Source organism: Ambystoma mexicanum, chromosome 1p (assembly GCF_040938575.1).
Source record: "Ambystoma mexicanum isolate Mex_15411 chromosome 1p, UKY_AmexF1_1, whole genome shotgun sequence".
NCBI classification, from domain to species: Eukaryota; Metazoa; Chordata; class Amphibia; order Caudata; family Ambystomatidae; genus Ambystoma; species Ambystoma mexicanum.
Window position 1 is genome coordinate 171,682,340 of NC_090921.1, and position 23,143 is coordinate 171,705,482.

Sequence of the window (23,143 nt, forward strand, 5' to 3'; positions counted from 1 at the left end):
TGCCAAAGGCCTGCCTCGTTCCCAGAGGGGAGAACCCGGCAATGGGATGGGAATGCTAGGAAGAACGGGAGAAAAGCACATGGCCCAAACACACCTACCTGTCCCTTAACTCACTGTTTGTCAGAGATTGCGAGTGACATGCCAGACCCTAAGAAGAAAATGAACTCCCGCTTCCCTCCATAAGGACCTATAAGGGCCCTCTTGAATGGACCTTCCCATCCTACAGAATGGAGAAAACCCATCGGAATCTGCATGGTTGCTCGCTCTAGTGGCCATCAGAGGAGTCTGTAGATGCCGCCACCCTGGACTCAAGCCGCTACAGTAAATTGTGCCCGATCTTGACTGTCAATCGCATTTCATAGAGCTATGGTTTCAACGTATGCAGCGCCTAGACACTGCCAAACATTCCTTCTCCATTGCCATTTGTTCCTCATGTTTTTGCAAAATTGTGCAAATCAAAAATATGATGTGGTCTCACCTACCCTATCTGGCTATGTTTTTCGAAACGGTACCCCCCTCGTTAGTGACATCACTGGGCAATATATATTTCCATCCCCAGCTAGGGCTCCTTGAATAAGATAGCACATAGTGCCTATTTCAAAACCTTTCAACAAAGTCTCTTAAACGTGACTTGCAAGCACAGCCTTTGGTTTCATTTTCTTTAGCAGGCTGATACATGGACTGTGGGTGTCCCTTTCCCAATAATTAGTCACGGCAGCTATTGGACATGTTCTTATTGGTGCTCAAAAGAGGCACTTGCCCCTCTTCCAATGACCTTTGTAACAAAGGCAGTTAAGTGGTCTCCTGTTTCTGATTCATTTTCGCCACTAGGATGGCATTATTAGAGGAGCCTTGCTACTTTGACAGCAGCAACTACCAGGAGCTACCTTGGTATCACCAGACCCAGTGGTGCGATACAAACCTACCTATGTGAAAAGAACGCTCCTGCTTGTAGCATTGAGGAGCCCTGTTCACAAGAAACCAGTGCTACCAGGAGCTACCTACCAGACCCACTGGTGCGATACAAACCTACCTGTGTGAAAAGAACGCTCCTGCTTGTAGCATTGAGGAGCGTTGTTCACAAGAAACCAGTGCTACCAGGAGCTACCTACCATACCCACTAGTGCGATACAAACCTACCTGTGTGAAAAGAACGCTCCTGCTTGTAGCATTGAGGAGCGTTGTTCACAAGAAACCAGTGCTACCAGGAGCTACCTACCAGACCCACTAGTGCGATACAAACCTACCTGTGTGAAAAGAACGCTCCTGCTTGTAGCATTGAGGAGCCCTGTTCACAAGAAACCAGTGCTACCAGGAGCTACCTACCAGACCCACTAGTGCGATACAAACCTACCTGTGTGAAAAGAACGCTCCTGCTTGTAGCATTGAGGAGCGTTGTTCACAAGAAACCAGTGCTACCAGGAGCTACCTACCAGACCCACTAGTGCGATACAAACCTACTTATGTGAAAAGAACGCTCCTGCTTGTAGCATTGAGGAGCGTTGTTCACAAGAAACCAGTGCTACCAGGAGCTACCTACCAGACCCACTAGTGCGATACAAACCTACCTATGTGAAAAGAATGCTCCTGCTTGTAGCATTGAGGAGCGTTGTTCACAAGAAACCAGTGCTACCAGGAGCTAGCTTAGAGTCCCCAGATCCATTGGTGGGATACAAACATAACCAATTGAAAATTCAGTACAAAATAATATAGTTATCATCTCCCAAGAAAGTTAGGTTTGCGGCACGTTTGGTATTATCTCCTTGCTCTTGCATACTGGGTGGTGACAGATACCCAGGAGCTGCTTTTGGATCCTGCCAATCATATCTTTATTTGTTCATCCCTGACGTTGGAAACTGAGACAACCCGTCACAATGGAGGCACAGCCCACAATAGTTACATTTACCTAGGCATTCCTCCATGTCCATCTCCAACCTTGAAAATATTAGGTGGGACTTTGCAACCTTAGATTTCTGTGCATGTGACTGGAAGGAAGGGAGGCGTTGCATCCTGTGAATGAGTGCAGCTAGAATGCAAGCTAATATTTCTGTGCATGCGTCTGGAAGGAAAAGAGGAGCTGCATCCAGCGACTGATTGCAGCCAGAAAGCAAGCTAATATTTCTGTGCATGTGTCTGGAAGGAAGGAAGGCTTTACATCCTGTGAATGAGTGCAGCCAGAATGCAACCTAAGATTTCTGTGCATGTGTGTGGAAGGAAGGGAGGTGTTGCATCCTGCGAATGATTGCAGCCAGAAAGCAAGCTAATATTTTTGTGCATGTGTCTGGAAGGAAGGGAGGGAGGCTTTGCATCCTGTGATTGAGTGAAGCCAGAATGCAACCTAAGATTTCTGTACATGTGTGTAAAAGGAAGGGAGGTGTTGCATCCTGCGAATGATTGCAGCCAGAAAGCAAGCTAATATTTCTGTGCATGTGTCTGGAAGGAAGGGAGGGAGGCTTTGCATCCTGTGAATGAGTGAAGCCAGAATGCAACCTAAGATTTCTGTGCATGTGTGTAAAAGGAAGAGAGGCGCTGCATCCTGTGAATGAGTGCAGCCAGAATGCAACCTAAGATTTCTGTGCATGTGTGTGGAAGGAAGGCAGGCATGGCATCCTGTGAATGAGTGCAGCCAGAATGCAACCTAAGATTTCTGTGCATGTGTGTGGATGGAAGGGAGGCGTGGCATCCTGTGAATGAGTGCAGCACAGCCTTAGATTTCTGTGCATGTCTGTGGAAGGAAGGGAGGTGCTGCATCCTGTGAATTAGTGCAGCCAGAATGCAACCTAAGATTTCTGTGCATGTGTGAGGAAGGAAGAGAGGTGCTGCATTCTGTGAATGGGTGCCGCCAGAATGCAACCTAAGATTTCTGTGCATGTGTGTGGAAGGAAGGGAGGCATGGCATCCTGTGAATGACTGCAGCCAGAATGCAAACTAATATTTCTGTGCATGTGTGTGGAAGGAAGGGAGGCGGTGCATCCTGCAAATGAGTGCAGCCAGAATGGAAACTTATATTTCTGTGCATGTGTGTGGAAGGAAGAGAGGCACTGCATCCTGTGAATGAGTGCAACCAGAATGCAACCTAATATTGTGTGGAAGGAAGAGAGGTGTTGCATCCTGTGAATGAGTGCAGCCAGAATGCAAGCTAATATTTCTGTGCATGTGTGTGGAAGGAAGAGAGGCACTGCATCCTGTGAATGAGTGCAACCAGAATGCAACCTAATATTGTGTGGAAGGAAGAGAGGTGTTGCATCCTGTGAATGAGTGCAGCCAGAATGCAAGCTAATATTTCTGTGCATGTGTGTGGAAGGAAGAGAGGCACTGCATCCTGTGAATGAGTGCAACCAGAATGCAACCTAATATTGTGTGGAAGGAAGAGAGGTGTTGCATCCTGTGAATGAGTGCAGCCAGAATGCAGCCTTAGATTTCTGTGCATGTGTGTGGAAGGAATGGAGGCGCTGCACCCTGTGAATGCATGTGTGTGAAAGGAAGGGAGGCGCTGCATCCTGTGAATGAGTGCGGCCAGAATGCAAGCTAATATTTCTGTGCATGTGTGTGGAAGGAAGAGAAGCGCTGCATCCTGTGAATGAGTGCAGCCAGAATGCAAGTTAATATTTCTGTGCATGTGTGTGAAAGGAAGGGAGGTGCTGCATCCGGTGAATGAGTGCACCCAGAATGCAACCTAAGGTTTCTGCACTTGGGTGTGGAAGGAAGGGAGGTGCTGCATCCGGTGAATGAGTGCAGCCAGAATACATGCTAGGCTGGCATGGAGCTGCGTGGAACGTAGAGTGCTTGCCAGGGTGAATGCCCGAGTGAAAGGTTCATGAGATTAGCTGGTGCATGGGAGCTGAATGAGATTGTGCACCCGGTGTGCGTCTCCCTTCATTTTCTACCCACCCTGTCCTTCCTATCAATCATCCCAAACCTGTGACATGAACTGGAAAAGCAACTTCAAGAAGAACACAGAGGCTCCCGAATCCTTCATATTCCTGACCACCTCTCTAAACAAACTTTCAAAAAAGTCTACATTTAAGTTAAGAGACATAATTGATTGTTTGAAAATCTTCTGTTCGACTTGGCAAAAAAGGATCCTATCAAACTTTAATTAAATAATATATTGAATTGAGCCGTCATAATCGTACACCTATTTTCAGACCAAACATGTATTATTTAGAGGACGCAATTAGTTTGACATGGAAAGACCATGTCTGAGGGCTCTTAATAAAGTTGTACCTACGTGTCGACGTAACGTGAACCTTAGTGACCCACAAAGTCGGTCTCTCAGGCCCACAAAGCGAGAGCCTCAAAGTCAATAGTAGAGGGCCACAAAGTCAGAAGCAGGAGGCCACAAAGTCAGGAGCAGGGGCACCCGACAGGAGCAGGGGCACACGTCAGGAGCAGGGGCACACGTCAGGAGCAGGGGCACATGTCAGGAGCACTGGCCTACTTGCAGCTTCAGCGCCCCCTGCGCGTGCATCTGAGAATAGATGAAGAATTCCTTGGGCATTGCGTGCATATAGTTGTTGGCCGCAATCTGGTCATAGTAGTGGTACCCAATAGTTCTGCCCTCCAGGTTGGTGTAGAAAGGCCAGAATCCATAGAGGGTGATGCTGTCGCAGACTTCCATGGCCGCACTGACCAACATGATCCCCGATGACAGCCTTCTTACGTTCAGCCCTTGGGACATCCAGTATGCTGCTAGCTTCTCCAGGTACACTGGGTGGAAGGACACCATTCGTGAGCCCAGCCCAAAGTCGTCCAGTGTGTACTGCACCTTGAAGGCCAACTGGGTGCCAAACGTGTGCGAGAATGTAGGCATCAGAATGAGGGCACCACGGTATGCCCTCAGCATGTCTACAAAGGCTTTCCTTCTGTGGTTTAAACTTTGAAATCTGAAAGAGAGATGAGCAAAAAACAAGCAAGTCATTATTCTTTACGGGTATCTATAGCACTTCTGCTGCAGTTATGGGTGTGTGGGTGTGTCATTTGTGGCTTCTGTGGTGGAACAACAAAACACATGACACAAGGAATGTGTTCACATTATTTTACAGAAGTATTGAATTGGTTGAGAGAAAATCCTATAGAGAATAAGCGTTTACGTACAGCGAAGAAGAGGTGTCGCCCAGGACGAACTATAAAATGGCAAGAATGAGATTCGAGTAGTGTCTCAATCTGTGAGGAAAGCTTGGAGCGACTGCGCTTAATCAAATCTTGGCTAGCTCTGGACTGCGGCTCTTAGACAGTGCCTACATGAGGTATCCCCCTACCTGAGAAGTAACAATGAGATTCTGCTGGCACCTCTGGTTGGCGTATGTCCTAATGCTTCTTGGGGGAGAATAGTGAGTCAAGCCTTAGTGGATGGGTTGACATTTTGATTTATTTGTTGCAATTAGGTTCTCATACAAAGTGCCAATTTGCACTAGCCTGTTCTCCCGATGCGTGTTTCGACCAGTACTTGGTCTTTCCTTAGGCTGGGCTAAATGACATACAAGTTCTTGTAGAATCGTAAACTGTTTGATTTGCTACTTTGATTAACCATTTATAGTGTTATTACATCACACATTATCTATGTACAAAGAAAAGGAAATAGTATGTGACAGATGGTTATATTCATCGATTTATCAAACAGTAGCAGAGGGTTGGGATGTGAGGGATTATATAAGGGTTGATGTCAAAATAAAAGAAAAATGAAAAGAGGCACCATACAGAATTATCAGTAAGAGTAGCGGAGGATAGTCATAGCATGCAAGTTACATTTGCAATATACAGTGCAATGGTAAATTGGTAAATACATTTGTGTCTTTCTCACATTCTATTGTACACACCGGGCCTAAATTGTGTCTAACCTACTAATACATTGTATTTGGTGCATCCCGTGTCCGTGCTGTTATTTTCCACTATTGTTTCACCACGGCCCTTGATATGTTAATTAGAGGTTTCATTAAGGGACTAAGTGCCGCTTGTGACCGTTTAACCAAGGATTGCAACGGTATCTTTGCATGAAGAGGTCACCAGTGAACAGATATCTGTACATCTTGGTGTCACGTGTCATGATTAAATGTTATTAAAGTGATTCCTCACCTCATAGGAACCTGTTCCTTTAATGGTCTGTAGCGCGTAGCCATCGTGTTAAAGTGCTCCTAAAATGATAGTAGCCTGGGTCATATTTCTATTACATCTTCAACGTAATAGCCATCGCTTGATTCACAATATATCCATTACCTTAGTTGTCAGGTTATTGAAGATTATGCTGTCCCCGTTTTACCGAAGAACACCATCGGCGCGCCGCATGGTCTCAAACGCGGGCGCCATGTTCAGCGTTTGTTTATAGTGCTACGTCACGTTTGAGTAGGGTTGTCAATTCTATCCATGGAAACAAAGGTAACTCCTCTTTTCCAGGGAAGGGCCTACAAACCTGTTTCTTCAACAGCCTATCCTGAATAGCAGGGGATAGTGATACAAGCCTATGGTGTTAGGGGGTTTATCAACAGCAGAAATGGAACTATTGTCAGAACAGGGATCTGCAACCTTTGGCTCTCCAGATGTTGTGGACTACAACTCCCATCTGCTTTAGCCAGCATAGTCAACGGTGAAGGTACAAGGGAGTCATAGTCGAAAACATCTGGAGAGCTAGCAGATCCCATATTTAGAGCAATCTATATATAAGGTGTTGTTTTTGTCAAACTATAACGTGTTGGGGTTTCCTTCTTGGTAGAGATACTGCTGCCCTTCAGGTCTCTCAATGTAGGCTCTGTTCTACAGAGGCTGGCATGCTACTTTATCAGGTTCGCAGTCGTAGGATTATAGCACCCAGCCACTTCCTGATTCACAGACACAGTCCCAAAGACATAGTGCTTCGCCGCTTTATGTGTAACTCACAGCAAAGGTGCTAGAATGGTTTACTTTCACTCAGCAGTAAAAAGGATTGCATCCTTTGTTTGGCTATGAGAACCAACTCCTGGGTCAGTGGGGTAGGCTGTGTAGCTTTGGGGTGAGAGGTTTAAGGATGTATACTGGTAAAGTGTTATGTCACCTTCCCGAATGAGGGTCTGGTCTTCTGGTTGCTTCCTGTGCGACTGGAGACTGAGCGAGAGAGTGTCTCAGAGCAGGCAGTCAGACATGTGATTGGTTGCTGTAGTTGTCAGTTGAAAGGTTAAAGGGAAATTCGGAGTCAGTCCTTCCTTGATGTTTCCAGGGAGGGAACTCGCCTCTCTGGCCCTTAAGTTGATCCCCATCGGTCCTGGAATGAGTATCCCTTTGGTGAAGCTCACCTACGAGCGGAGAACAGGAATAGGTGCAAACCCGTGTCCCCCCCACCCCATATTGGAACCGGCCTCCGCCGAGGGCTCAAGGCAGAAGTAGTTGAGAAAATGGAAGGTGGCATTCTAAGCTGCCAGCTCATATTGCACGGCTCCCTGGATATCTCGGCATAGAGTGGCCCTGTATCATATATAATATTGCAAAAACATTAACACTGCATGTTGCATCCGGAGGTGCCTCTGTCAAAAGTATGATATCACTCATGGAATGTTTTGGAGTCAGAGTTCTGGTTTAGAAAATCAAAGCAGAACTGGTGTGGAATTACTATAAGCATCGGGGTGTGCTTTGATCCTATGCCAAAGGGAGGATCTGTATCCTTTTTTGGGATTCACCATTAAAATTGATTTCTTCGGGAATGTGTGAATTGGAGGGAGACCCTTGGGGCACAGGTTTTGAAGGCTTGAAGGGTGTACTTTACCTGTTTATCATGATGCTGGGGTTCGCAGTGACCAGATCAACCTTCTTCCCTGAGTCTTTCGTATAGTTGAGAGGTGGCAAGTTGAATCTGTGAGAAGAGACAGAGGAAATACGAATGAGTAATTCCTATCTTCGACAGCACCCTAAGAAAGGGGTTCTTAGCAGCCCTCATCAACCAGCACTCACAGCTGGGGGAATGTTATCTTGACATCTAAGTTGCAGGAAGGAGGCCCCTTCCTTTTGTTTCTTCTGTGCAAAAGGTCCCTTCTGTGCAATTGTCAACCTTTTCCCCATAGTGGAAAAGTAAATGAAAGAGTAAAACCAAAGGTGAAATTGCCTTTATGCTTTACTATTCAAGTGCACGATTGGAAAAGTGTAATGTTAACGCTTACAACGGATTCCTAATAAATCTGACTGCATCTACCAGTTAGATTCCCTAGGAATCCACGGATTCTCCATCAGTTGGCAGGCAGGCAGGATTGGCGGGGTAAGGGGTATTAGGGACATGTCAAGTTCGCTCTTCAACTCCACCTGCCAAATGTAAGAAAATTCAATGAACCCAAAAAAGTGGCTGTACAAGTTTACCTTCCCCTTTTACTGTTCCACATTACCTGAACATAACTTCTTCTTTCCCTCACAAGAGCCTGGAAACGAGTGTGTAACCCCCTTTTAAAACCACAGCGTTTTCCAACACAACCGCGTTGTGTCTGCCTGAATCTGCTTTACCATTTGGGGCTCTCGGGGGAGCCCGAGAGCCCCAAATGGAAAAGCAGATTCAGGCAGACAACGCAGCATTTAGCATTTCCCATTTGGGGCTCTCGGGCTCCCCACGGGGAGCCCGAGAGCCCCAAATGGGAAATCAGCTGCAGGTAGAAACACTACGCGGCATGTAAACATAACCGCGTGTGTTTCTGCCTGCTGTGGCTTTCACTTTGGGTCTCCGGTGCTCTCCTGGGAGCACCGGAGACCCAAAGTGATAGCCACAGCAGGCAGAAACACACGCGGTTGTGTTGGAAAACGCTGCGGTTTTAAAACCGCAGCGTTTTCCAACACAATAACGTTGTATTTATGTTTGCGGTCGCTTCAAAAGCGACCGCAAACATAAATACAACGTTTTTAAATCTGCGGTTTTATTTCTAAGTTTTCCGGGCTCCTCCAGCCCGGAAAACTTAGAAAAAAAAACGCAGCTAGTGCTTATTTTTTGTAAAAAAAATAAACAGCACTTACCGAGATTCAGCTGCAGCTTTCCTGCTCTGGTCTCCGGTCCGCGTCCTCCGAGTCCCGGCACTAATGAAGGGAAAGCCACCCAGCGGTAGACTTTGTTTACTACAGCTGGCTGGCTTTTCCTTCATTAGTGCCGCAAAAGCAAAAGCCAGCACAGGAGGGCCTCCATTTCACCAAATGGCTGCGCCCCTGTGCTTGCTTTTTCGAATTTTGACGTCAGTACTAATGGCCAAGCCTGACAATGAACTGAAATAGTTTCATATATTTTAAAATCGTTCTCAAAGAAAATGCAGCGATGGATGCGTTTTGGTTCCTTGATGTTTTTCTGGGAGATCACCTATTTCTTGTATGATTTTGGGATATTCCAATTTCTATGATGAACTGCACGTTTTGTGATGTCAGAGACAGTAACCAAAAGTCATGACTACAATTACTGGATAATTTGTGAGGGCCTTTCAGTTATTTTTCCCACCCTTTAGTTTCTAAGGTTTCTTGTTTTTTTTGGCCACTTAAAATTCAGGAAAACTACCATTCATAGAATTCCAAGCAAAAATAGGACTCGTTGGTGTTACCTCCTTGTCCTCATCCTAAGATCTATGCACGAGGTGACCCACCTATCTTTCAGGAACATCTTTTCTATTTTTACTATTTGTTTCCGGCATGTCCCTGCCTGGGAGTACAACACTCCCATCTTTCCGGCATGCCGCATGATGATGCCATGAGCCAATCCCGGTCTTACACTTTGCATGCTGATCCTTGTAGGCCCATACTTATAATGGGAGGAACAAAAATACCAGGCCTAGCATTTAACAGGAAGTGCCTGGGCTAGCACAGTTTCATGAAGTACATGGAGCGACCTGGCAGGTATGCAAAGGAGCCAAGAGCCAGAGGTGAGCGACGAATCAAGGACCAGTTGGACGATGGACCAGAGAAGCCAAGGATCCAAAATGCCAATGATGTGCTTTTATAAGTAACACCAAAAGTTGATGGCTGGAAGGGTTTGAACGAATCATAACAACGGGCACAGCTCTGTGCAACCCACCAGACCATCGTTTTTCAGCCTATCAAGCCATTACAGAAGGGGAAAGACCATATGCAAATCAGGCTTGGTTCCAACCCAAAAGGGGCAGGTCACACCCCTTCTGCACGAGACCACAAGCATCCCCAGACATGTTTAGGCCTTGTTGGGCATCATCAGTAATGAATAGCTTGAGTCTCTAGGCCCCGCAGGCTCAGGACCCACATCTGGTCATACCCGTTTCACTTGGGGTGACTAAAGCAAAACCAAAAGTTGATGGCTGAAAGGTTTTGAAGAAATCCTAACCAGAGGCACAGCTCTGGGCAACCCACCAGACCGTCGTTTTTCAGCCTATCAAGCCATTACAGAAGGGGAAAGACCATATGCAAATCAGGCTTGGTTCCAACCCAAAAGGGGCAGGTCACATCCCTTCTGCACGAGACCACAAGCATCCCCAGACATGTTTAGGCCGTGTTGGGCATCATCAGTAATGAGTAGCTTGAGTGTCTAGGCCCCGCAGGCTCAGGACCCACATCTGGTCATACCCGTTTCACTTGGGGTGACTAAAGCAAAACTAAAAGTTGATGGCTGAAAGGTTTTGAAGAAATTCTAACCACAGGCACAGCTCTGGGGAACCCTACAGACCGTCGTTTTTCAGCCTGCCAATCCACTATCCAGAAGAGGAAAGACCATATGCAAAACGGTGTCCTCTCTTCAGGTTGCTCTCTCGCAGCTCCTGTTGCAGAGCACAATTTACTGATGTTCCCAGACTGTCACGACTTACACGGCCCCTTGGCAACGGGCTGTGTAAGTCTTCTGGGTAGTTTGTTCCTTGACCGATCCCACCACGGCTGTCTCCAGGATAAGGGGATACCATGGGCCTCATTACGACCCAGGCGGAGGACCATGGTACTAATAGCACCACGGTCCATGCCAGTAACTTACCGACTCCGCCATGGAGAAAGGAGGAATTACCACCCCATTACAAGGTTGGCGGGGCGGTAATTCCCCCTTCCTCCATGGCCCTTCCCCATTCCCATTTTTGCCCCTTAGGGCTCAATGGGAATGGCGCTTGCGGTACCGTACTTAGCACCAAGGTCCCTCTGCGGGTCCCTACTTTAACGGCTGGTAAAACCAGCCGTTAAGGTCGGGTCCTGCAAAGGGACCTCGTAATCAGGTGCTAAGTGTTTAACGGTGCCGCAGCCTTTTACGGCGCCGTTAAACACTTAGTGCCAGGGTCGTAATGAGGCCCCATGTCTTGCCAGTGGACTCCTTACTCTTTCTTGCTCTCCTTCTGCGTCAAGGCTTATCCTCCCTGGAGCTAGTCTGCCCAAAGGAAATTGGGTAACAATATCCCACAAAGGCTTCTGGGACTGTGGGTTCACTCTGGAATGGGAAGGGGAAATACTGTGTGTCATTAGAGGATATCTCATTCCCACTCCCCAACTAAGTGGGGATCCAAGAGTCGGGATCCAAGAGCGATGGCCTTTCCCATGCCACCTGAGAAGAGAGGCCAAGGGGTTTACATGTGAGGACACCCTCACAATACCTACCAGCAACTCTGACACGGAGGTGCAACATATATCAAAGGGGTAATTCCCTCGGGGAATGCAACGGTCCCGTTGGGGCCGGATTAAGCAGTCACACCTCTTTCTGGGCAGCAAAGAGGCAAGCAGGGGCACCCCTGCCTGCAGACCCTCAACGATTGCATGTAATTTCTACAACAGTGGAGCGTGTTCTTGAGGACACTCATGCAAGTTAAGCATATCTGTTACACCGGCAGGGCAACCGGAAACTCGTGCAGCAAAAGGGCAAACAGCCATAGTTGATATACGCCCTGAGATAGCCCACCAACAATCAGGGGGGACGATAATGCAGCAAGGAACCCCAAAGGCACATCACCAATAAGCAGGCACGCATGCAACAAGGGGCTGAAGAAGTACCCCAAGGCTGAAGAAAGCGATTTGTTCTGCGGCTTTAAGGGGCTTTAGAATCCCCTACGCAGATCCTGCGACAAAAAAATGCCAGAAACTTAAAGTCAGTAATCGAATTACCCGATACCATAGCATATAAAAGTGAGAAAGAGTAATGAATGGGCCACATTTGTGGCTCCTCTAGCCACCCCCCCCTTCTCGACAACTCATTTTCTGATGCTATTGAATCTGCTTAGAATCACAATGCTGTGCATAAAGTCCGACATCTAGTGGCAATCACAGAGTATTGCATATTTATTTCAAAGATCGAAAGGGACTTCGACATGGGCCTGAATGTAACATTATCCCTAACCTAACTTGTAGTGTACACAAAATCTTTCACGCAACGGGGTTCCACTAGATCGTTTTTTTCCGCCTAACTAGTTGCACATAATGCAGAGCTTCTAAGAGTTTTATATTGCTGTTCCTGTTTCTTCAGCGACTTGCTTGCCTTTGACGACTACTCAACGGCTGTTCGATGCCTGATACCGTCTGTCGACGATCCATCCCTTGACTGCTCGGCGACTGTATTCCACGTGGCCATGGCCCTCAGGCCCAGTCTTTACAGTAGGGATAGTGGGGCCCTGTTCATACTGTCTTCTCTTGACAATGCCTTTTCTTCACCCATTCTCTCCCCTTTCTTTTGGTCTGGCTGCTATTTCCCTCTGCTATGGAGAGGATGCCTTTTAAATTGTGCCTGTCTTGCAACAGCAAATTTCCTTGGAAAGACACACACTTCTGATGCAATCAGTGTCTCCTTCGTAATCACAACAAGCATAACTGTAAAGCCTGTAAGCTCTTTCGGCTCAAGACCCTGAAAGACAGGTGTATGAAATGATGGGCGGCCTAAGCAATGCAAGCCGGTAGCCACTCGCTCCCGGTCGCCTCAGACGAGGAGCCTGTTGGCAGCCGCGGCTCGAATTCGGAGGCCGCCAACATTATTCTGGAGCCCTTGTGCTCCCACATTTCCATCCCTGACAATCATGTCACCAGCAGTGCTCTGGGAAAGCCACAACCCGATGACAGCGACACACACGAACCACCTGCTTAACCTTCTCTCGGCGGAGCTGTCGGGGAAGGCCTCTGCGCTCACTGGCCCGTCAAAGTCTTCGGCGGGTCCTTCTGACCTCCGCGGTTGAACGCCCCCTACTAAATCTGTTGCCTCTGACGAAGTAGCATCGAAAGCCGCGGTATCGCCAAAAGACACGCCCAGACGGGTCCACTCATTGAAAAAACTCCTGAGCTTTGGGAGAAGCTTTCCAAAGCTACTTTGTACATTTCAGACCCCAAGAACACCTCTTTGTCTGAGGACTATTCCTTGGCCTCTAATCCTCTTTCTAAAGCCCTGCACCAGGACCCAACACCTTCTGCACAGCCCTTTCACCCTCCTGATCCCCAGACTCCTCTGAATGGACCAGTAACAGGTTTGAGGCTTGTATGAATAAAATGGGCGAGTTCATTAATTTTTCATTTGATGATATTTTAAAGAAAGATACTGATGTTGACCCCTGTACTGTTCCCCCTAGGTGACAGAGGCTCCACTCCCCAGGTGCTCAATTCTCATCCCTGGTTGAGTCCCATCAGGTCCCCCAGGTGGATGTTTTCCTCGATGACCCAGGGTACCCTACTCAAGAAATGTTTTATGTCCAAGACTCTGAACCAGGACAACCAAGATCCTACTTATCAGGACCCCGACTGGAACCCAGTAGATGACCAGGGCACGTAGCCTACCACCTCCCACCCCCTGCATGACCCTGACCCGGTAAACATTTTTCTGGATGCTCCTTCTACTCCCCAGACCAGGTACTCGCCTCTTGACGACCAGATGATGTTCAATAACCTTCTAAAGAGGGCTGCTGAGAGGTTAATGGGACCTCCTTTTCGAACCCATGCACAAGGCTAGCCTTAAGGCCATCACCTGTAAGACTGCCTTCCTAGAGGCCATCATATCGATAGGGAGAGTTAGCAAACTGCAGGCCCACTCAGTTCAAGACCCATTTGTAACACAAAGACAAGGTGGTTCTGTGCACCAACCCAGGTTTTGCATCTAAATTAATCTTGAAGTTTCATGTGAACCAATCAGTCAAACTTCCCACTTTCTTTCAAAACCCCACACACTTGGCAGAAAGAAGCCTCCATACACTAGATGTGAAGAGGGCAGTAATATACTACCTTGAAAAGACTAAACCACTGAGACCAATTATTTGTCTCTGTGGCAGCTGGTAGAGAAGGGACCCTGTCTCTACATCAGCTATTTCCAAATGGATTGTAACATGCATCACAATGTGCTACACTCTTGCCAAAAGAGATCTACCCTTTAAGCCTAGAGTTAACTCTTCTCGGGGCACAGAGGCTACAATAGCATACTTTGCAAATGTTCCTCTAGATTCCATTTGCAAAGCAGCAACCTGGAGTTCTGTTCATACTTTAAGCCAACACTACTGCTTTGACACACACACTCCAAGTCTTAAAGGGCCTCATTACAAGATGGGCGGAATGGGATTAACAGCACCGGTAATGGTGCCGGCGCCGTTAATCCCATTCCGCCCTATTACGAGGATCCCTCGTGGGACCCGCTCTGGACGTCTGGTTTTACCAGACGTTCATTGCGGGTCCCGCGAGGGGACCAGGGAGCTAACAACTGTCCCGTTATTAACGGGCCAGTTGTTAGCTCCCTCCCCATTCCCATTGAGCCATATGGGGGCTCGAATTGGAATGGGGAAGGAACGGGTCCGGGTTCCCTGAAGGAGGAAATACCGGGCCCTCCAAAGTCGGAATGGCCCGGTATTTCCCCATTCAGGGAACCCGGACACAATTTTGGAGGCAGCCATGCCATGGATGCCTCCAAAGTCGTAATGAGGCCCTAAATCTCAGGTGGGACAAGCGTTGCTAAGACATCTCTTTGCTACTGTTCCTTCACATATCAAACCACCATCTCCTGGTACTGCTCACTAGTCTATGCACAGCATGTGAATCTAAGCAGATTCACAAGCATCAGAAGACATACATTACTCACCATAATCATATTTCTGATGATTGTATCTGCTTAGATTCACATGCACCCACCCTTACTCCCTTTTGATGTAGAAGGAACTGTGAGACAGGGATGGTATCAAGAGACACAAACTCAAAGGTATTCATTTTAAAACCTTTATTTACTAAGGTACCTGGATTGGTGTAATGCCCGACTGGCCATAACTCTAAAGGGATGGTTCCCTTAACTGAGGTTTCTAAAGGCCGTCGATGTCTAACAGTCCAAAATAAAAGTCTGTCTGTGTCTAAATCTATGCTTGCTCTCACTCTTTACCAAAAATGTGATGGGAAGTCTTTAAAAACAAAAATAGTGGTTCAACAAAAAATTGGAAACTGAAGTTAGTTTCAGGTGGTCTTCTCACCAGGTGTAGTTTGGTCAATGTCACAAAAATGAGTTCAATCAAAAAGGGCTGTTTGTAAGACCTTCTCCACAGAACCCTTGCAGTGATCTCAAATGCCTTCAGTGTCTTTGCGTTCGTTGGGGTTACCATAAAAGAAATATGACAGAGTTACCTTTTCAAGCTTCTCAGGGTTCTCTTCCCCAAGCTTCAATCAAAAATAACAGGTAAGGCCTTGCAGGGTTCCCTTTCCCAAGCTCAGGCCCCTTTCAACTTGTCCAAGTTCAAAACACCCCAAACCAATTAGAACAGTTCCTTGTGAGGCTTATCAGGGTTCCCTTCCCTGAGCTTCAAACCTTTCAATACTCCAAAATCAATACATCTCCAACTTGGTTGGGCCTCTCAGGGTTCCCTTCCCCAACCTTAGGCCTGTTTCAGTTTCAAACACCAGTTCCACTTGTCAGTATGTAGCTTTCCTTTTCAACACAGTTCTTTCACACATACTTCACTTGTGGGGTACAACCAGAGACCTCCAAAACTGCCTGGTTCTTTGTTCCTCCTAGGCGTGACCACTCTAATATGCAACCCCTCTCTTTATTTCTTACTCTTCGTGTAAACCATTCACCTAGAGGTGCTTCCAGCACCTCCTTCTTGTTTTCCTTGGCTTCTTGCTTCCCTTGGCTTCTTGCCCTTTCCCTGTTCTGTTCCGTTTGTTTCACCGTGCACTTTTGCACCTTTTTCACTGTGCACTCTTGCACTTTGCTTTTACTTTCTTGTGCTTCTCCTGCACGCCTAACTCATTGTCCTTTCTTTACCATGTATGTTTCGCATTTTCTCTTCCTCGCGCACGCTTTACACTCTTTAAACTCATGCCTTTTGCTTTTCTCTTCTTCCACACAGCTAGCAAGCTTCCTTTCTTCTATTTCGTTTCTTCTGCTTATTTCTTATACTTTGTCCTTCACACACTTTCCAACCTTTCCGCTCCGTGCCACTTTAAAATGGTGTCTTTCTCTCGCTCCGCTGAAATCCAACGCACGCTTACGAATTTCTCTCTCTCACCCACTGGGCAGCATTGTGTTGACAAGTGGATCCACTGGATACACAGATATAGGCTGCCTTCCTCCGGCTCCTTGGAGGCACTGCTCCTAGCCACGCTGTAGCCCCTCTCAAACCTTGGGCCAGCATCTCGGCATGCCGTTCTTCTCCATGCTGTTTCTTCTGCTGATCTCCACACCCTGGCTTTTCGGGTCTTCACAGCATCCCCATAGCTCCCAACCTTTTTTGTCACCAAGGCGGGTGAAAACACCCGATTTTCTTTTTGGCGGGTGAGAGGCCCATAGAAGTGAATGGGCGTAGGAGGGGCTTGGCGGGTGATTCATCAGCTTTCAAGGCGGGTGACACCCGCCAAAAGCGGGTGAGTTGAGAGCTATGCAACCCCGGCTCTCTCACTTCCTTGTGTGAAACCACACCTTTTATAGTGGAAAAAATAGTGAAGTGGAGTCAGTTGTGAGTGGTCATTATTATATGCCTGACCCTGTCTGATCGTATTAGTGGGACAACTTGAGGTCTTTCTATGGTAGGTTGCCCTTACTTTTCCCATGTTGTTTCTATGGGTAATCGTTACTATTAATTGCCTCCTCTCGTCTCAGTAATGGTTGGAAATGCAGAGGGAGAGATGGGGTGAGATTGAAAATACCCCATGGAGGCTGAGGGAGAGTAGGTTGGGGTATTATTTGGAGTGAGGGAATACCATGTCTCGCACTTGGGCATCCTCCGCCCAATCCCTCGTGACCCTCCACTTCTCGCTTATCCACCCCTAGGGTCGGGATCCAAAAGCAATGGCCCTTTCCTGGCCACCTGAACGGAAGGTCCTGAGGGAATCGGTGGGAGACTACCGTCAGGTTTCTCACAGAACATAGACATCTTACACCTTCTTTCTTCTGTACGCACTCACGCTTCTGTAAGGCTCCCTCCAGGCAGAACAAAAACAACCGGTGGGACCTCGACATGTGAAGGATTTTGGGTACACTACACGTCACGTTAGGGATAGTGTCACAGTCATGCCCATGTCGACGTCCCTTTTCGATCTTCGAAAAAAAGATGCAATACTTTGCGATTACCAGTAGATGTTGGACTATATGCACAGCATGTGAATCTAGGCAGATACAATCATCAGAAATTCGATTATGGTGAGTAATGTATGTCATATCGCTCCTGGGAGTGGTACAAAAAAAAAACAGAACAAGGGAAATACAGAAAGGCAGACATTAAGTCCACATTCAGGCTCCTGCCGGTCCACTCCGACAGCATGCCATCTGTTGGGGTTCCAGTTCAACAGGGACCTCTATTACAAAAGATGCATGTGCATAGGTGGTTCTATCTCATGCTCCTACTTCGGAACATTCTGCATATTTTGGAATGGGCGGTTTGGGGGACAGAGCCATTGTGCAGCAAGATACATCACTTGGACAACTTCCCTTTTGATGTTAGGAAGGACACAGTGGAGTATCAAACAGACTTAACTGCTTCCGTGTCAGTGGCAGCTTCACAGGGCGGACCCTTGCTCCTGACGAGACCTAGGCCCGACTCATTGCAAATACAGGTTTGCTTAAGTAACATAATGGGCCTGGAACTACCTATGGGCCGAGAAGTCCAACAACAATAAGGGATATTTTGGCCCGACAACATCATGTCATACCGTCTACTAGGGCTGGGCGATATGGACTAAAGGTCATAGCTCGATATGTTTGGGGTGAATGGCGATATATGATATTGTCGGAATTGAAACAATATTATGCCTCCTATCATAACAATTGTATGTGTATTGGCCTACGCCAAGTTGTCTAAACATCATATGCGAACAAACTCCACGGCAAGGTCTTGACCTTAGAGAAAGTAATGTAAGTCGCCATCTTGGATTAAGCCGCCATTTTAGGTTCTCTTGTAATATGGAAGTCACCCTGAATATCAAAATGGAGGCCGAATGGCATTCTGAGTAAGATTCTGGCCGTTGTGACCTCTGTACACATGAAAAATTAATATGCCTGCAGGCCACTTGTCGGGGTCGCGAACTGAGACCTTGTCCTACCGTTGACCTATATGTAAATGTACAACTATATCAGTGAAATGGATATATTACAGGATTGACCTGGTAAGGAACCCATAGACCTGTTTCACAGAATGGTTAACCCGCGAGAGGGTTGGCCAAGGGCTGGACAAATCGTATAAGAAGCCCGGGTATTCCAATGTGCGGTCTCTCACTAACACATCGAACCCTCGTTGAAGTTCGTTATTTTACTCTGAGAGCCGAATAGCTATCCGTTTGTCAATTGACTTGGTAACTATTGTAGCTTTTAAATAAAGCACTTGTATGTTTCTTTGTAACCTGTGTTGGTGTGTTTCTTTTTGGGCTTTCCGGCCTCATATTATTTCTCTGTTTTCACAGTTGGCGCCTGAATAGGGACCCTCAAGATTGATGCCGGATCATTGAAGAATTGACGCAGACTATCGAACCGGGATCGGACGGTGTGATACTGCAGGCCCGACCGAACGAGACGCGATAGGTCGGCAGCGCCGCACGATCCGATCCTTGGACGATAGTCGTGTGGTCTGACACGGCATCTTGACGAGGGTCCATTTTTGAGGCGGGCAGATTTGTCGAAACCACCAAACACAAGGTAAAATTCGTTAGGTAAGTTCTTTGGTAAACCGTACGGTCCTCCTTAGGTTTGGTCAGGTGTAGTCGTGACCCGATTCTTAATTTAACCCTGACAATTTGAATTTGGCGTATTGTATCTGCAGACACAATTATTGACCAGGTAACACCAATTTTTTGTGAAATGCCTGGGAAATTGTCTAGCTGCTTTAGGGCTTTATTCCGCAGCGATCGACAATCTTTGGAATGTAGCCGCCCGGCACCACAGGAGGGGTCGCCGGCGTGTACTATGTACTGTAAATATGGCATTGGAAGTATAGTATTTAATGATATTTGGCACAGACAAACCAGACATGCCTCCGAATTTCAGTGGCCAATCAATGGTAGTTTCGAGATCCCCCGTATTGAATATTTAGAATCGGTCTTGCTAAAAATGAAGGCCAGACCTGCAGCAATTGATGTTTTGCAGAACTGAAAAAAAGACAAATTCCGAAAAGGCGTTATTATATGATAAATAAAAACATTCAGAGTCAGTCAAAAATATGGATAGGGCTTTCTCACTCGGTATCCAGAAAATCTACCCCTCTAAAGATTTCCATGTTTCAGAAGAATTTATTGAAAAGTTGTTAAACGAACGCAGGCCTGGTGCCTCTGCGCCACCTCCGTATGATCCTCTCCCTGGTCCTCTGCCCATTCCTGTTGTTATTCCTGCTGTTATTCCTGTTCCCCCTGTACAACCTATTGTTCCTATTCCTCTAGTTGTTGTTTCTCCACCTATCCTACCACCCCTTCCTCTTGCACCGATAGTTGCACCTCCATTGAATTTGCCCGCACCTCCGCTCCCGAGTGGTTCTGTACTGACTGAAGTTGATCAGGGTGTGGGGTCAAAGATTGTCACTCGAAATACTGTTTCTACAGAAAAGAAACGGGAATTATTTGCACGGGCTAAACACTGTATGGAGAAAGGCGATCAAGCTGACGTTTTTTCCACATTATCCAATATGGGCAATTTTCCCGAGAAAAATGTTCTTATCGAAGGTTTGGGGACTCGTTTGTGTGTAATGTAGGGTAGATTACATAATACGGATCTCCCACAAGGGTTGAGGGATCTGAATACTTTAGTGCTTTCGAGGGACACAGAGGAGAAAGTACATGGTCATGTTGAGAGATTGTTTGAGTATAGGAGGGACTTTGAAAGATTACGGGATGAGGATGGTGACGACGACAGTATGTATGTACAGAAACGGTTCCTTCCGTGTCGTAGATCGGCATCTGAGGAAGTACGAATCTGTACCAAAGATGCAATACGATGGATCTCGGATTCATCGGCATCGCCAGATGAAGTATATGACACTTATAGTCAGTATACAGTAGAAAAGCAGAGGAAAGTGATTCAGGTAATGGTACACTACCTGCAGGATGAATGTGTAAGGAAGAAGGTTAGTTGTCCTATAGATTTATTAGGTATTTATAAAAGGGCTTTTTCGCCCGACACTTCTTTGACTGCCTTAGCGCTCGACCTGGTTCTGTTGCTCAGTAAGCGTTCAGAGTTACCTATATCTCAGCTGCCAATGAGAGAGGTTCCTCCGACATTTGTCCCAAAGGTTGAGATTCCCGCTAATGCTGGGACTGGTGCACCCGCTGTGGACATCCCTGCACATGATGTATTGCAATTTGTTCACGTCCCGTTTTCACGACGTTTTGACTATTAGACAATCAATTCCCGATATTAGGAAAAACCCGACAGGATTCTACAAAGAGATAGAGTCCGTTTTGCAGTCCTCTGTGTTCACCTTAAGTGATATTGACTTGCTATTCCCTGTACTCCTGCCCGTAGATTTATGGAAGCAGGTTCGAACAATAGACGATCTGCCAGAGTTGGGAGATACTTGGGCTAACATGACTAGGTTTGATGGGGAAAGACCAGCTGGTGAGAAACCACCTCAGGTAATACTTACTTTGCCTGATAGAATTGTCGCCAAATTGAAAACCATAATTCCTGAGAAAAGAATTATTTGGGACAAGCTTACGGCCTGTGTTCAAGGAAAAACTGAAGGTGCCACCAAATTCTTTAATAGATTCGAGCAGGTATTCTCTGACTTCAGTGGACAGGACTTGGGCACAGAATCTGGGAAAAGGTTGTTTGTGGACAAATGTGTACGTGGATTGTTGCCAGACCTCCAGTTACAGATTATGTCCTCTGAGAGCGCTTGGCAGGCGAAATCCCAATCTGAAGTTTTGCACATGGCTCAGTATTATGAGAACCGTGTTAATAATGAAAAACAGAAAATAGAGAAGAGGAAAGGAGATTTGAAGACTAAGGTATTGTTAGAACAAATTGTTAGAAATCCCAGAGGAGGTAATTCACAGACCAGAGGTCAGTATGTTCCAAAAGGGAACGTTCCCTTGGGTCCTGTGAATGTTAATCAATGTGCCTATTGCCGCCAGGAAGGTCATTGGCGTGCACAGTGCCCCGTCCTTCGACAAAGGTCAAACAACGCATTTGGGGGTATGGGTAGACGACCTAGAGGTCGCCCCGGAGTGGGGGGCCCTGATAGAGGTCAGTTCTCGCAAGATCCTCAGCAACCTTTTTCACGGGAAAATCAGGCTTCGAGTGTGGACACGAGAAATATATTTGATCACCCTTCTGCTGCCTACCTTTCTGAAGAGCTTTCTTCCGACGACATTTTATTTCGTTAGGATTGCCCGAAGCAGGGTTTGGAACCTTCACCTATTCCCGTTAATCAGAAAGGTCCCTACGTTGAATTGTTAGTGGGGAATAGGAAACATCAGTTTTTGATAGACACTGGAGCACAGAAGTGCTCCATTGATCATTCCCGGGTTCCAAACATTCCATTGTCAGGGCAAACAAATGTTTCTGTAGGGTTTTCTGGCGTACCAATTGCTTGCCCGGTTTCTTCGCCGGTGCCTGTTTCTTTGGGTCCCTTCATGGACCATTGTCCTTTCCTCCTGACTTCAAACTATGGAGAGAATTTGCTGGGGTTAAATTTGTTGAAGAAACTGAATGCAGTAATTCATTGTTCCTCTGACGGAGTGCGACTGACGGTTTCACCACAGCAACTTCCCAGTTCTCAGTTTTTGACTCGACCATTGCCTCCTGAGCTTAGCGTTGTCCCGGAATGTTTGTGGACGGTTGACGACAATGATGTCGGGGTACTGCAGGTTGAACCCGTTAAAATAGTTTTGAAACATGGAGTTAAACTACCACGCATTCCGCAATATAAAATATCAGTTGAGGGCGAGCGTGCTTTGAAGTGCATTGTCTCCGATTTTGTGCATCGAGGAGTGATTGAAGAGATTGCATGTAGCTTATGTAACAGCCCGATTTTACCCGTATACAAGAAAGGCGACAATGCAATCCCATACCGTTTCATAATTGATCTACATGCAATTGTGCCTCATGTGACAACGATACTAACGATGATCCCTGCTACAGCTACGCACTTTAGTGTTGTGGATCTGAAGAATGCTTTCTTCAGTATTCCTATACACAAGGAGAGTAGATATTTGTTTGCGTTCACCTTGGGGGGACATTCATTTACATTTACTCGTGCACCTCAAGGGTATACTGAAAGTCCAAGAATTTATAGTAGGGCTTTGAAAGAGCAGCTTGATACCCTTGAATTGCCACCAACTTGTACACTGCTTCAGTATGTCGATGACTTGCTTTTAGCTGCAGATTCTGAAAGTGCTTGCAAAGAAGGCACTGTATTGTTGCTTATTAATCTGGCTGAAAACGGTCATAAAGCTTCGCTAAAAAAAATTCAATATTGTTGTCAGGAGGTAGCCTATTTAGGCTATCTCCTTTCAAAGGAGGGGAGAAGATTGACACCTGAGAGAATAAAACACATTTCTGGCATGTCTGTCCCAAATACACAGAAGGAAGTCAGAGCCTTAATAGGTATGGCTTCTTACTGTAGGCTGTAGATCCCGAACTTCTCACTAGTGATAAAACCGATGTTGGCTTTGACAAAGAAGGGCATTTCTTCGCCGCTGCCATGGAAATCGGAACATCAACGATCATTTGAGCTTCTCAAAACTGCGTTATGCTCTGCACCGGTTCTGGGTACTCCAAATTATGACAAGGCCTTTGTGTTGTTTGTGCATGAATGTAATGGATGTGCTTTGGCTGTGTTAACACAGGAACACG

At 46.6% G+C, this 23,143-nt stretch overlaps 1 protein-coding gene across 1 annotated transcript in view; it reads right to left on the minus strand.

The window, feature by feature from the left end:
* Positions 1 to 3,885: 3,885 nt before the first annotated feature.
* LOC138487339 (alpha-2,8-sialyltransferase 8E-like) overlaps positions 3,886 to 23,143 on the minus strand; it is a 190,809-nt gene continuing 171,551 nt past the window's right edge. Inside the window, exons 6-7 of the mRNA XM_069613988.1 lie at positions 7,733 to 7,819; positions 3,886 to 4,886 (exon numbers count right to left, since the gene is read on the minus strand). Of these exons, the coding sequence (XP_069470089.1) occupies positions 4,424 to 4,886; positions 7,733 to 7,819 (550 nt within the window). The 3' untranslated portion in view covers positions 3,886 to 4,423. The remainder of the gene's footprint in view (positions 4,887 to 7,732; positions 7,820 to 23,143) is intronic.